We start from the raw sequence: 14,638 nt of genomic DNA on the forward strand, positions 1-14,638 counted from the left end.
TGAATATTTGATAATAATATTATATTTCCTTTACTGTAATTTTTTATATTAATTATTTTATAAAAAATAATTAATTAATATCAAAAAATAAGAAAGTGGGTATAAGTATGGGTACAAATATATACCCATTATTCAGGGGAATGAGAATGAGATAAAAATTTGATACCCATTGATTTGGGGTATGTGGACCAGGATGCATTTTTTTCTTTCGAAATAAGTATGAGATAGTGAAACTCGTCTCCGTTACGCCCGTTGCATCCCTAAGTATATAAATGGATGAAAAATTTTCATTAGAAACGATTTTGGTGAGGTTAAATTAAGTGTAAAGTCAATATTTTTAACATAGTATTAGAGCTATGAGTTATAGCTTATACAATGTTAAAGATCTCAATCAAAGATAATACATATTAATAATTCAGAAATAAGTTCTTCAAGATAATAAATTAATCATAAAGTTGACTTCTTAAATCATTCATAAAAAATGTTAAAAAAAATTATTTTAGTTATTCAATAATAGTCACAAAAAAGTGACATAACACAACCCTACTTTAACAAAAACTAAATTACAACCTCTCCTCTGATAAGTAATACCTAATTCATATAAATATCAAAATGGTTTTATTAAATAATTAATATATTGTCATTTAAGAGTATGAATTTTAAACTGAATTTATTTTACGAAATTTGGAAGAGATAGATTTAAGAAGAAATATTTTAGGAAAGACATTGAATATTTGGAGAGAAATTGTAAAAGAAATTATAGCTCTCACTATACTATATTTTCTTATATTTTAGCAATGAATTTGGATGAACATGTACTCGAGGTGTAGTGTAGCTAATTTTTTATTTTAATTTGTAATCTATTTGTTTAATAATAATATATATCATTGCTGTTTGAAAATAGAGTAAAAACTAATTTTTAATTGATATAAAATATGTTTTATATAATTTACTTAATTCTCTTTTCTACTCATCTTAAAAAGTGCAGAAAAAGTCGTGTACTTCTTTCTTTTTGTTGCATTCACATAAAGATACACATTTTTCAATCTATTTGTTTTAGTTTTTTTATTTATTTATAACAAAATATTAAAGGGAAAATGGTATTAACCTCCTGATCACCTTTTTTTTTTGCATCCCTTTCAATTTTAAAATACACAACATCTTTTTTGTAATTATTTCAAAATTTGTCAATTTTCATTTGTACACCAAGTTATTATTGTATTATAATAATATTACAACTTTTACACGTGTTTCCCAATTAAGTTCATTTTAAAAGTTTAAAGTGATTTCCAAGAACAAAGTTCTTTCTAATCACATTTGTTCTTGTGATAAATTCCTTAACATGGAAAACTTTCTAATCTCAAGGCAAATATTCATTCCAGGAAGTAACGAACAACTTCATAAAGTCTATTATGTATCAGAACAACTTTAGATAAAAATCATATGCCACTGCATCAACTTTGTTCTCTAATAAAAAAAGTTTACATGAATTGAATAAGAATTTTTTTAGGAATAATCATATATCAAGATTCAAATAGTATTCACTCATGTATATATAAATCATATACGAGCATAATTTGTCATCAACTGTAAAACTCCAAAGTGTGTTTTGGTTTGTGTCTGAAGTTTCACATTCATATTTTAAATGTAAAAATATGAAAATTATTTATAAAAAAAATCTTTATTTTTGTCATAACTTTTTTATCTCAATTATTCAATTTGATTTTTTTTAATTAAGTCTTATTTTTTTTTTAAATATTCAATTAGATCATTTCTAATAGGACAATGATATTTTGACTACTAAATTTTGACAACTTTCTCTTATAATATAATGTATCATTTTTTAAGTGGTTTTTGAAATATTGAGAAAATATAAAAATGAAAAATCACTTAGAAAATACCACCTAAGGTTGTAAAAAAAAGTTGTCAAAATTTAATAATCAAAAAATCATTTTCCTTTCTCAATATATTAATATTAGTGTTGTTTTTTACATGCAATGCCATGTCGATGGACAAAAATTCAAATATAAGAACTGAACTGAATATAAAATATGTGACAAACCGATATAACAAAATTGATGTAGTTTAATTGTTTAAAAATTGGAACTTTATTAAAAAAAAAATAGAGAGTATTCAATTGTGAACGAATAAGGATTTTAGCCATTAGAGAAATCTTGTTTATGGGTCTAATTCTTACCAAGTGTATCTTTTATTGACTTGTCCAACCTAAAAAGTTAACACCAAAGAAGCTATGAACAACTTTTGGCAGGGATTGAGTTGGCAAGGTAAAATATGAAAATTTAAAAACATGAGTTGTGAAGATAAAAGGGAGAAATTATAATATACATTCTTAAAAGGAGAAGGGAAATAAAGCACAAGGAAAGCATCTTTGAGCAATTGTCACAGCAGAAGCACTTCAGCTAAGCACTTTTTCTCTACTTTCACATTGCTGCACATTCAAGAAAGAACTGATCCTTTCAAACACTTCCTTTAACCAAATAACCCCATTCATTAAGTTATTACATCATTTTCACACAAACCTAGTAAAAAACAAATCAAACTATATTTAGGATTCCATGTTTCATACCAAGTAACTCTTCCCATGTGTTGGAATCCCTCATAACTGCAATCTACATACAGAAAGGATGTAATGTGAGTTAACAAGAGGATTTTCGTCCATTGTTTTATGTTTTCTTTTTCCATATTAAGATTGCTACCACTAAAGCTCATGCAGCTTCTACATCAAATTATTCCTTTCTTAAACCAAGGTAGTGAGATTGTGTAGGAAAGTGAGACAACCACCACTGTGTTTTCTTCTGTCTTTTGCCTTCTTGAGTAGAATCTGGTTGCTTCAGAATCGAATATTGGGTTACTTGTGAACAGCCATATAAGCTTCAGCTTGCTGTGACATAGACACATTATTGCATTTGTTGAAGAAGTAGAGTTTGAACACCAATTAAGAAGAACCAGAATTATCCTAAAGAACCTGAACCCCACTTGGAATCACAATCTGTTATTCCATTTGGATGCAACAAAACCTTCCTTCTAACTTTCCTACTTCAGAATTAGAAAACCTCTCGTCTCCAACTTCACCAAAAGTACAAGAATGCAAATCCAACACCACCATTCTTCCTCATTGTCCATTCCCAACCACAGAAAACATTGACCTTTCTGACATAACATCAAAAGCTGATCACAAAGAGGACACCCCAGAATCAATCACAAAAGGAGCTGAGAAAGTAAACTCAGCTGCAGTGTAGGTCAAGATCTGAAAGAAAGAAAACATTCAAAACAGCCACTACACAAACACCAAGAAGCAGGAAGCAATGATTTCAATAAAGAGAAGACAAAGAGGTGCTCCAGCCACAATGAACTCAGTTGGTCCTCAAGTTCAACCTAGTAGGCAAGATGAAGACTACAATCTGAGGGAAACGGATCCACAGCTCGGGGGGGAGCGGTGGCCAAATGCCAGAAGAGGGTGGATGACTGGTGGTGAAAGATTCTCAAGCACACATGATCTTGTTGAGCAGATGTTCTATCTGTATGTAAGGATAGTGAAAGCCAAGGATCTTCACCGAAGCACTCTTACCTCAAGATGTGATCCTTATGTGGAAGTGAAGCTGGGGAACTACAAGGGGAGAACAAAGCACGTAGAGAACAAAACAAACCCAGAATGGAACCAAGTCTACGCTTTCTCCAAGGACAGAATTCAATCTTCTGTTTTGGAAGTCATAGTGAAAGACAAAGAAATGTTGGGAAGAGATGATTGTATTGGAAGGGTTGCATTTGATCTCAATGAGGTTCCAACCAGAGTTCCCCCGGATAGTCCACTGGCTCCGCAGTGGTACAGACTCGATGACCGAAGAGGAGGTGGTGATATCATGGTTGCAGTGTGGATGGGAACTCAAGCTGATGAGGCCTTCTCAGAGGCTTGGCATTCGGATGCTGCCACTGTGTATGGAGAGGGAGTTTTCAATGTCAGATCAAAGGTTTATCTGTCACCAAAACTGTGGTATCTCAGGGTGAATGTCATTGAAGCACAAGATGTGATACCAGGTGACAGAAATCGTCTGCCAGAGGTGTTTGTGAAGGTTCATATGGGGAGCCAAGTGTTGAAGACCAAGATATGTCCAACTAGAACAACCACTCCAATTTGGAACGAAGATTTGATCTTTGTGGCGGCTGAACCATTTGAGGAGAAGTTGACAATCACTGTGGAGGATCGTGTGCACCCTTCAAAAGATGAAGTACTTGGGAAGATAGTGTTGCCACTGACCCTCTTTGAGAAGCGGCTAGACCACAGGCCAGTTCATTCGCGCTGGTTCAATCTTGAGAAGTTTGGTTTTGGAATGATGGAAGCTGATAGAAGAAATGAGCTTAAATTTTCAAGCAGGATTCACCTAAGAATTTGCCTTGAAGGTGGATACCACGTCCTTGATGAGTCCACTTTGTACTCAAGTGACCAAAAACCAACAGCTAGACAGCTATGGAAGCAGCCAATTGGAGTACTTGAAGTAGGCATCTTAGGAGCACAAGGACTTCTCCCAATGAAGATGAGAGATGGCCATGGCAGCACAGATGCATACTGTGTGGCAAAGTACGGTCAAAAATGGGTCAGAACCAGAACAATTCTTGACACTCATAGTCCAAAATGGAATGAGCAATACACATGGGAGGTTTATGATCCTTGCTCTGTGATAACACTTGGAGTTTTTGACAACTGCCATTTAGGTGGTGGCGAAAAAGGTAATGCAGGCACTGCTGCCAGGGATTCAAGAATTGGAAAGGTAAGAATTAGACTCTCAACACTTGAAGCTCATAGGATATACACTCATAGTTATCCACTTCTTGTTTTGCACCCTCATGGTGTGAAGAAAATGGGTGAGCTTCAGCTAGCCGTGAGGTTCACTAGCCTCTCACTGGCTAACATGGTTTACATTTATGGCCAACCATTGCTTCCAAAGATGCATTACTTGCACCCTTTCACAGTTAACCAGATAGAGAGTTTGAGGTACCAAGCCATGAACATTGTGGCGGGTAGGCTTGGAAGAGCTGAACCTCCCCTCAGGAAGGAGGTGGTGGAGTACATGTTGGATGTTGATTCCAACATGTGGAGCATGAGAAGAAGCAAAGCCAACTTCTTCCGCATCATGTCACTTTTCTCTGGCATGATCACAATGGGGCAGTGGTTTAGCCAAGTTTGCCATTGGAAGAACCCCATCACATCAGTGCTGGTTCACATTCTCTTCCTCATACTCATTTGCTACCCTGAATTGATACTTCCAACTTTGTTCCTCTACATGTTCTTGATAGGACTGTGGAACTATAGGTTTAGGCCTAGGAACCCACCCCACATGGACACAAAACTCTCATGGGCGGAAGCTGTTCACCCTGATGAACTTGATGAAGAGTTTGACACATTCCCAACTTCTAGACCGCATGATGTGGTGAGAATGAGGTATGACAAGCTTAGAAGTGTTGCTGGAAGGATCCAAACAGTGGTTGGGGACATAGCAACGCAGGGAGAGAGGTTTCATTCTCTACTGAGTTGGAGAGACACCAGAGCCACCAGCCTCTTCGTGGTGTTCAGTTTGTGTTCAGCTGTGGTTCTCTATGCAACACCACCAAAAGTGGTGGCTATGGTAACGGGTTTGTATTATCTAAGGCATCCAAAGTTTCGTAGCAAACTTCCTTCTGTACCCAGCAACTTCTTCAAGAGGCTTCCAGCTAGAACAGATAGCATGCTGTGATGCATAGTGAAGAGTTCAGAATGCATTTTATTCATTACGTGGAGTTTTACTTTTAATGTTGTAACTTACTTGAATTTCTGCTTATCAAGATCAATCTCATTTGACGATGTTTAGATAGCTGATTTAGATCAGCATCACTGAATTTAACCTTTGTAACAAAACTGAAATGGTGGAACTTTGTCTCATAGTCTGACAGTTCTGTAAACTTACCTAGCCGATATCAATGATAACACAGCAGTCTAATTATGCAAATAGCTTGGTTTGTTAGTTTGACATACAATTAAAGGACACTAATTAAAACCACACCTTCAAAATAAATATTTCTAATGTTTCTTAATAATAATAAAAATCTTAATAGTACTTATCTATAATACATACATAAATAATGCTCATAATTAAATATATAATATTATCTTATAGATGATTGGATAAATAATATTTGTTATTATATATTTATATTTAATATGTTGGGTTGAATAGAGAGTTCTTTGAATTTAAAATTTATAAATCGTTAACCAACCCTATTTAATCAGAATCCATTCCAACACTAATTGTTTCACAAATCGAATATATTTGATCAATGCAATACCATCATCTACCTTCTAATTACTCTTGTTCAACGCAAATAGGAAAATTATGATTTTAGTCTCTTTTCAATTACAGAAACTTAGTTTTGATACCTCTTCCTTCAAACTAGTAAATCAAATCCCAAAGTGTATAAAAATCGAGTTAAAGTTCCATAATTCTACAATACCACGAGCTAATTTATATTGATTTCGAAGTCTACAAAAATATCGTCAACAAAATTAAGTAAGCGCTGCAAAATCTTAGCAATACCAATTTCAAACGATTCCAGTGTTGGAAGATTAAAACCAACTACTACAAAAAAGAACAATAGGCTAAACGCATTTTCACCTAAAATTTACATCCCAGCACGAATAAAGCAGAATGGGATACAAACTGGCAGCAGAGATGTTCAATTAACATAACGTGAGTTAATCCACCTCAACAGAACAACGTATAAACTTTTTGCCTGGCTACTACACACGCACGATAGCGACTTGGATAGAGACAAAACACATACTAATGTATCAATCGATAATAATGTATAAAACAACTAGAACCAAAACTGGTAAAAAAAACTTTAACAAAAATAAAGATCCAGTACAACGAAGACAGTGCGACTATTAGGAAGAGAAAGCTCGACAAAACAGAATGAGGAAAATAATTTAGGCACTCTAGAAGACTAGTTCATGGGGCTTCATTCCTGCCTTCAAAGAAAACCTAGCACCCAAGTAAGACTTCAGGTCTGGAACACTCTCAATTGCCTTTAATAAAGCAGCATCCACGGTTTTCTGGTCATCTTTCTTCTCTTGGGGAAGCACATTTTTCTCCTACAATAGGAAAATTAAAGTAATGATCAGCATCACATAAGTAGCTCAACCTAAAATGGAATACATTAAAATTAAATTGTTAAACGAACCTCCTTCTCTGCCTCAAAGAACTCGCCTTCTCCCTTTGTTTTCTTCTTCTTGGCATCCTTGGAGAAGTACTTGTCATCAAATTTATCAACATTAACACCAGAGATGTCCACTTTTGTGGATGTACCAATGACATATGATTGGTTCACCCTTCTAAGAGGAACACCGTTGATCTTGAAGGGCCCTTAAAACACAAAGACATTAAGATCAGAACAGAAGAAAGTTCACATTTGAATTGAGGGACAAATCATATGACAAGAAACAATAATTGCGGGGAAACATATAACAGTAACCAGAGAACATTATGTTTCACAAAACAAAAGTAAGAATGTTGAAGGGTAGACAACAGCAAAAATAAGAAGCCCTTGTCAATCAATTATGTTAAAGAAGTGAGAAACCAGAGCAATCAGATTAAGTCATTGAAGCATAAGACTACAACAAAATGAAGAACCCGTTACCAACAAAGCTCAGCACGTAAAAACTAGTTGAACAACGTTTAATCTCATCACAAGTACAACACACCTGTTACAAGAAGCAATCCAGATGGAAGCTGCTTCAGGAAAACAACCCTCTTTCCCTTGAATCTGCCAGCAAGCAGGATCAACACAGTTCCTGGAGTAACGCTAGCCCTGAAGAGGAAACACAAAATATAAGACAACAAATAATAGGATATTTTATATATTGGAAAAATGTTCGCTTTTATTATCCAACAAAAACTGCAAAACTAGCTCTGAAGTTCAAAGCACACCAATCACTTGACAAAACAAGACACAATTATCAGAATACATATAACGGATATTTCAATATTAGAAAACTGTTAATTTCATCATTGAACAACAAAATCATATAGACATATTTTTCCTTATATTCCAAACAAGAGACACTACATCTCAGAAAAATATTGACATTTTAAAATTTAAGACCACAGAACAATTAGAGACCCATCATAGCTAACAAATCAAAACACTAAAACGCACACAAACACAATAGATTCAATCTGCATAACATCCCATCCTCCATCCTCCATCCTCCGAATACTAAAAACCCTTCTTTTTTGTTCCACATTTTCTAAAAACAATAAAACCCACATTTTCTAAAAACAATAAAACCCTCGTAACATAAAACACAATCATACCAAACAAATCAAAGCATCAAACACACACATAAGAGTGAGGAAGAAAGGACCTGAGTTTTGCAGGCTTGGGCTTGTGCTTGTTGACAAGGGGCCTTTTGACATCGTCGGCAGGGTAAAACTTGGGAGGCTTCTGGGCTGGGGCGTCGGGCTTAGGCGTAGGGGCGTGGCGAGGGAAAACGCCGCCGTTTTTGGCCTTGATGGCCCAGATGCCCCTCTTGTGGTACATCTGCGACCTTGAGTACTTTCCAATACCCCTAATGAGTTCAGGGTTCCTCGACACGGTTCTCGGCTTCTTCGGCGCCATTGCTGCTTTCTCTCCTTCTGCTTCTTCCTTTCCTTCCGCTGAGGCTCGTGGTGAAAAACCCTAACACTTAGTCTATTATATACCCGCCTCAATTTCTGCTTAATGGGTTGGGCTCTCTAAACTTGACCCATGAAGGTTTGGGCTTTTTTATAATTATAGCAGTGTAATTTATAAACTAAGTGTAATATTTATAATTTTTATAATTATAACAGTGCAGTTTAAGAGATTATTTTAAATTATTCATCATTTGAAAGTGAGTAAACTTAGTGTTTTTTTGTTAATTCTTCAAATAATTTTTATAATTATCTATAATTTCTCAATCCTATAAAATTATCCTCTAGAGTTAATTTGTTAAACATATTAAAATCTCCAGGTAAATTACTTATTTGAATTATAAGTACTAAATTTGAATTGAAATTTGTTTGAATTAGTAGAGAAATAAGCTTCTTTCTTATATTGTTGAGAAATTTCTATTTTTCTCTTCTAGTAGAATGCCGAAGTGAATTATTACACTAAGTCTAACATTTCTGTTAAATGCTAATTGTTTCTTTTTCTTCTCTATGACTTATATTCTTTCAACATTAGCTTTTAAATTAAAAGCTAAAAAGACAAACAAACCCACGTTTTATTTTATTTCTTCAAAAACAATATTTTAATCCTCACTTATCTGAAGGTGTGTTGATTCTATAAATAATGCTAATTACTATTTTTTCATTAAATTAAGCTCAGTGAACATTTTTTAAAACTAGAAGAAGATTGTACTTGTTTCTTATATTTAATCATTTTTTGTAAATTACTTTATGTTTAAAGAAATTGAAAAACTAATGTTCGTAAACAATGTTCTTATAACTTAACTATTCACATTTATTAATTATATTATAATTTTTTATTATATTTGGTATGCTTTCTTAAAAGTTAACTATATAAACTTTTACTTTATAAACAGCAAAGAAACTAGGACGTTCTAAAGGATAATGATATTCCAACAAATTTTTTTGACAAGTATTTGACACAGTTTACGTGACAGCAGTTTTTTTAATTTTTAATAACTGAAAATGTTTGTTCGCACGTGCAGCTAAGAGGGAAAGCAAAATGACATTAAATGTCCTTTAGAGAGAGAAAGTGAAGAGAAAAAAAGGGGGGGAAGTGAAGCCGGTCCGTTGCGCAGTGAGAAAGTGAAGAGAGAGAAGGTGGAAAGTGAGGCGGCCGGAGTTAGTGGTTCAGTGACACAGAGATTCCGGCAACCATTTCGCCGGTGGTGGTGGAGGCTCGTTATCAATGTAACCGAAGACCGTCCCTACCATCCAGAAGACGAAGGTTTTGGAGTGGGTAGTGTATTTGGAAGTCTGAATCGACGCTGCTTGGTCGGCGGCAACCGTTTGGTGGTCGTGTCCGTTGCATTGTAAGTTTCTTTTGGTCCCATTTCACATTTGCTTAATGTGTTGGTTGATGATGAAATTTTTCTCGTTTTCGTGATTTTTTTTTTTTGTTTTGCGAACAAGTTGGTATTTTACATGTTTGTTTTTGATGTTGTTGGGGAAAAGTGATTTGGTGGTGTTAGGGTGAATGTTAGTGAATTTTTGAGAACCCATTTTTATCGTTCGGTGTTGTCTGTTATAGCGGTTTAGGTGCTTGAAAATTTGGAAGAAACCCCATCTTTTGTAAGTCCGTATGTGTGTCCTTGTTTGTTGTTGTCTGTAATGTTAAATTTTTGGCAGTTTCGTCATTTGTATTTGATTTCTAGGGTTTCGTTACTGGGAGGTTAAAAATGTGAGGTTGATAAACCATGTCATGTATTCCGTGTTGTGTAAGAAATATATTCTGCTTTGTGACTACATCCCCATAAAGTTGGTTTGGTTACTTTAGAGTTCTCATTCGTGGGCCAGTTTGATTATTCTCATAAAAATTTTCCAGTAAATAAGCATAATTGTTGGTCATTACCAAAAAAGAAGAGAAAAATATTATGTGTAACCTTTGAATATCATCTTCTGTTCAGGTAGTTTGAGGGTTAGTGAAAGATCCTTTGTCCATGAAAATGTAGTGGCCGGAGTAGTTGGTCATCACAAAGTTATGGCTGGTGAATGTGGATTGAATGAGAAGGTATTTTTATGTTGTAATTTGTAGACTGGGTTGACAGGAATTTGTTTTATAAATTTAAATGAAGTATTAATTTTTTAAAATATTTTGAATGTTAGGTTCGATTGCGTACTTTTTGTTTAGGTTGTCACATATTACTAGTTTGTTAAGTTAATGGGTCGTTATTATTTTGACACTGTAGGCTCATAATATGGGATTACTTTTTGGGATGTTGATGAAGTGTTCGGAAGATGACTTCCCAAAATTTGAAGTTCACTGCGAGATAACTCCCATTCAACCCAACTTGTGAGTTTATCATTTCTTGTTTAATTGCACTGCAGTTTGGTGATGAAGTGTGTTTATTTACATATATTTGTGGTGTTGTTTAGATACGATTGTGGCATTATTGTTCTTCAAATGATGGACTTGTGGGATGGTCAGAAGAAATTTGATGGCAATAGCATGCCTATTTACACTAATGTAAGTTGTGGTTAGTCCACGATTTTTTTATTATAATTTTTGTTAAAGATTGATGTATTTGCATTAACATATTTGTGAGTTGTTGGGCATGAACAACTTCAACTGATTAGACAGTAATACATTTGGCGTTGGATTCTAGATGTTGACAATATCTACAGGCAACAAGTCCTGCAGTACTACGACGCGCTTTTATAGAAGATAGGTGTGCATTAAAAAGGATGGGTGGTATGATCTAGGCTATGAACTTTTTTAACATTTTTTGGGAAGGTCATTCAATTGTTGTACATATTAACTGGAACAGTTAATCACAATACATTCTTACTTTGTTGATTGATATTTGCAGAATTTTTTTAAAACATTCAGGTCCAGTGTACACAGTCTGTTTGACTTAATGAATATTCTATAGTTGAATGCATAGTGTAAGTGAGTATTTAAATTTTGTAATATGTAGTTTATATTGTGGGATGACCACAACCACCCACGTGAGTCCATTTATATGGTTCAGCTACCAATAATTTTATATTGTGGAATGTGTGGATGACAATTGTATGTCAGGTTACAACAGCTGGTTGAAATGTTTATTAGTTATTGCAGTGCAAATAGGAAAAGCTAGCACTAGTCCCCCACATACTACTGGTTTAGTCCCCAGTTAATGTATGCAATATATGTGTGACGAAATTCAATATTGTTGACGTATTTTACAACTTTTAATTCATTGTACATTACTGATTAATTTCAACTCCACTCCACAAGTAGTTACACTTAACTCCCCACTTACCATCACAGGTTTGAATGTTGCCTCTACTAAGTCTACATCCAAACAAATTACTTCATTTGGAATGGATAATAGAGGGGAATATTTGTTGGGAAAAATCAAACACAAATGATGTGTTTACACATTTTAGTAATTGTGTTCACGTTTTCTGCAGTTTTGTTAAAAAAGTTTTTCATTACTTCCCACATATGTATGCATAAGTGCCCATATATGCGTCAAATGTTTTTTACCGGTTTATGTAGTTGACAATGCACAAAATTAATCGAATGCAATGTTAATTACTGTACTGGACTTGGTGATTGACTTCGTTATTGACTTACATGATGGCCATTGGTCGACTAAGGCGATTAAAGAATAGTTTTTATTCAACGTGGAAGGACTATTGAAATAGTCCAACTATACTCCCCACATAAGGGTGAGTAACTCCCCTTTTTAGTTGGATGATGACAAATAATTATTTTGTTTAAGCATGAAATATGAATAAGGTATTCACCAAATTGAAATAATTTTTTTTTGTTTGTCCTGTCCTGCAGGTTTAGTCCAAAAACTTTGCTCCAAATCCCCACTTACAACGTGCTTACTCCCCACATCCGCTTGATCTGTTTGTACATTTCTGTACATTTTAAATCCACCTACTTCCGTTCGTTCAATTTAAATTGGTCCATTAGACGTCGTGATTGAGCAACTTCATGGTCAACGGTCCCAAAAATGCGACTTAAGAATAGTGTTTAGTGAATGTTCAATCAGTATTGGAAAAGGTCAGGTGTACTCCCCACTTAGGTACGCCTAACTCCCCGCTTTTCTATGAGGTTTATCTTTGGGGTTCTGTGAGGGTCGAGTCATATTAAATTAAATTATTTTAAAATGGATAACGCTTCAGTCATGCAAAGGAATTTATTCGTTAACGAATGAAATAGGAATAATGCTTGACCACATTTTATTTTCGTTTTTTTCTATGTCCTGCACTTTTGTTGAAAAACTTTGCTTGAACTCCCCACGTACACCTTCCTTGCTCCCCACATCGGGGTCTGCTGTTTATGCAATTGTGTGCACATATTAAATCCACCTACTTCCGTTCATTGAATTTAAATTGGTCAATTAGACGTCGTGATTGAGCAACAACATGGTCAACGGTCCCAAAAGGCTACTTAAGAATAGTTTTTCTTCAATGTTGAAGCAGTGTTGCAAAAGTTAAAGTGTACTCCCCACTTAGGTACGGCTAACTCCCCGCTTTTGTATCAGGTTTATCTTTGGGGTTCTGTGAGGGTCGAGTCATATTAAATTAAATTATTTGAAAATGGCTAACGCTTGAGTCACGCCAAGGAATTTATTTGTTAACGAATTAAATAGGAATAATGCTTGACCACATTTTACTTAGGTTTTTTTCTATGTTCTGCACTTTTGTTGAGAAAACTTTGCTTGAACTCCCCACGTACACCTTCCTTACTCCCCACATCGACGTCAGCTGTTTATACAGTTGTGTGGCCATATTAAATCCACCTACTTCCGTTCATTGAATTTAAATTGGTCAATTAGACGTCGTGATTTAGCAACTACATGGTCAACGGTTTTAAAAGGCGACTTAAGAATAGTTTTTCTTCAATGTTGAAGCAGTGTTGCAAAAGTTAAAGTGTACTCCCCACTTAGGTACGGCTAACTCCCCGCTTTTGTATCAGGTTTATCTTTGGGGTTCTGTGAGGGTCGAGTCATGTTAAATTAAATTATTTGAAAATGGTTAACGCTTGAGTCACGCCAAGGAATTTATTTGTTAACGAATTAAATAGGAATAATGCTTGACCACATTTTACTTAGGTTTTTTTCTATGTTCTGCACTTTTGTTGAGAAAACTTTGCTTGAACTCCCCACGTACACCTTCCTTACTCCCCACATCGACGTCAGTTGTTTATACAGTTGGGTGGCCATATTAAATCCACCTACTTCCGTTCATTGAATTTAAATTGGTCAATTAGACGTCGTGATTTAGCAACTACATGGTCAACGGTTTTAAAAGGCGACTTAAGAATAGTTTTTCTTCAATGTTGAAGCAGTGTTGCAAAAGTTAAAGTGTACTCCCCACTTAGGTACGGCTAACTCCCCGCTTTTGTATCAGGTTTATCTTTGGGGTTCTGTGAGGGTCGAGTCATGTTAAATTAAATTATTTGAAAATGGTTAACGCTTGAGTCACGCCAAGGAATTTATTTGTTAACGAATTAAATAGGAGTAATGCTTGACCACATTTTACTTAGGTTTTTTTCTATGTTCTGCACTTTTGTTGAGAAAACTTTGCTTGAACTCCCCACGTACACCTTCCTTACTCCCCACATCGACGTTAGCTGTTTATACAGTTGTGTGGCCATATTAAATCCACCTACTTCCGTTCATTGAATTTAAATTGGTCAATTAGACGTCGTGATTTAGCAACTATATGGTCAACGGTTTTAAAAGGCGACTTAAGAATAGTTTTTCTTCAATGTTGAAGCAATGTTGCAAAAGTTAAAGTGTACTCCCCACTTAGGTACGGCTAACTCCCCGCTTTTGTATCAGGTTTATCTTTGGGGTTCTGTGAGGGTCGAGTCATGTTAAATTAAATTATTTGAAAATGGTTAACGCTTGAGTCACGCCAAGGAATTTATTTGT

At 35.0% G+C, this 14,638-nt stretch overlaps 2 protein-coding genes across 2 annotated transcripts; one reads left to right on the forward strand and one right to left on the reverse strand.

The window, feature by feature from the left end:
* The first annotated feature begins 2,587 nt into the window (after positions 1 to 2,587).
* Positions 2,588 to 6,002, forward strand: LOC114181597 (FT-interacting protein 1-like). The gene has a single exon (XM_028068101.2). It carries the CDS (start codon positions 3,327 to 3,329, stop codon positions 5,748 to 5,750), a length of 2,424 nt encoding a protein of 807 aa, XP_027923902.2. The 5' UTR covers positions 2,588 to 3,326; the 3' UTR covers positions 5,751 to 6,002.
* An 814-nt stretch (positions 6,003 to 6,816) lies between these two features.
* On the reverse strand, positions 6,817 to 8,731 carry LOC114192349 (large ribosomal subunit protein eL6-like). The gene is made up of 4 exons (XM_028082048.2): positions 8,417 to 8,731; positions 7,754 to 7,860; positions 7,234 to 7,415; positions 6,817 to 7,144 (listed from the first exon to the last, which is right to left on the reverse strand). The coding sequence occupies exons 1-4, from the start codon at positions 8,668 to 8,670 to the stop codon at positions 6,989 to 6,991; spliced, it is 699 nt and encodes a 232-aa protein (XP_027937849.1). The 5' UTR covers positions 8,671 to 8,731; the 3' UTR covers positions 6,817 to 6,988.
* Between the last annotated feature and the right edge of the window lie 5,907 nt (positions 8,732 to 14,638).

This window comes from Vigna unguiculata, chromosome 1 (genome assembly GCF_037176805.1).
Source record: "Vigna unguiculata cultivar grain cowpea cultivar isolate G323 ecotype 2 chromosome 1, ASM3717680v1, whole genome shotgun sequence".
Classification (NCBI taxonomy): domain Eukaryota; kingdom Viridiplantae; phylum Streptophyta; class Magnoliopsida; order Fabales; family Fabaceae; genus Vigna; species Vigna unguiculata.

Coding starts and splice junctions, on each gene's coding strand:
- LOC114181597 (XM_028068101.2), top strand. CDS start 3,327: ATGATTTCAATAAAGAGAAGACAAAGAGGTGCTCCAGCCACAATGAAC.
- LOC114192349 (XM_028082048.2), bottom strand. CDS start 8,670: ATGGCGCCGAAGAAGCCGAGAACCGTGTCGAGGAACCCTGAACTCATT. Junction 7,861..8,416: donor CCCAAGCCTGCAAAACTCAG/GTCCTTTCTTCC, acceptor TTTCCTCTTCAG/GGCTAGCGTTACTCCAGGAA. Junction 7,145..7,233: donor TCTTTGAGGCAGAGAAGGAG/GTTCGTTTAACA, acceptor TTCCTATTGTAG/GAGAAAAATGTGCTTCCCCA.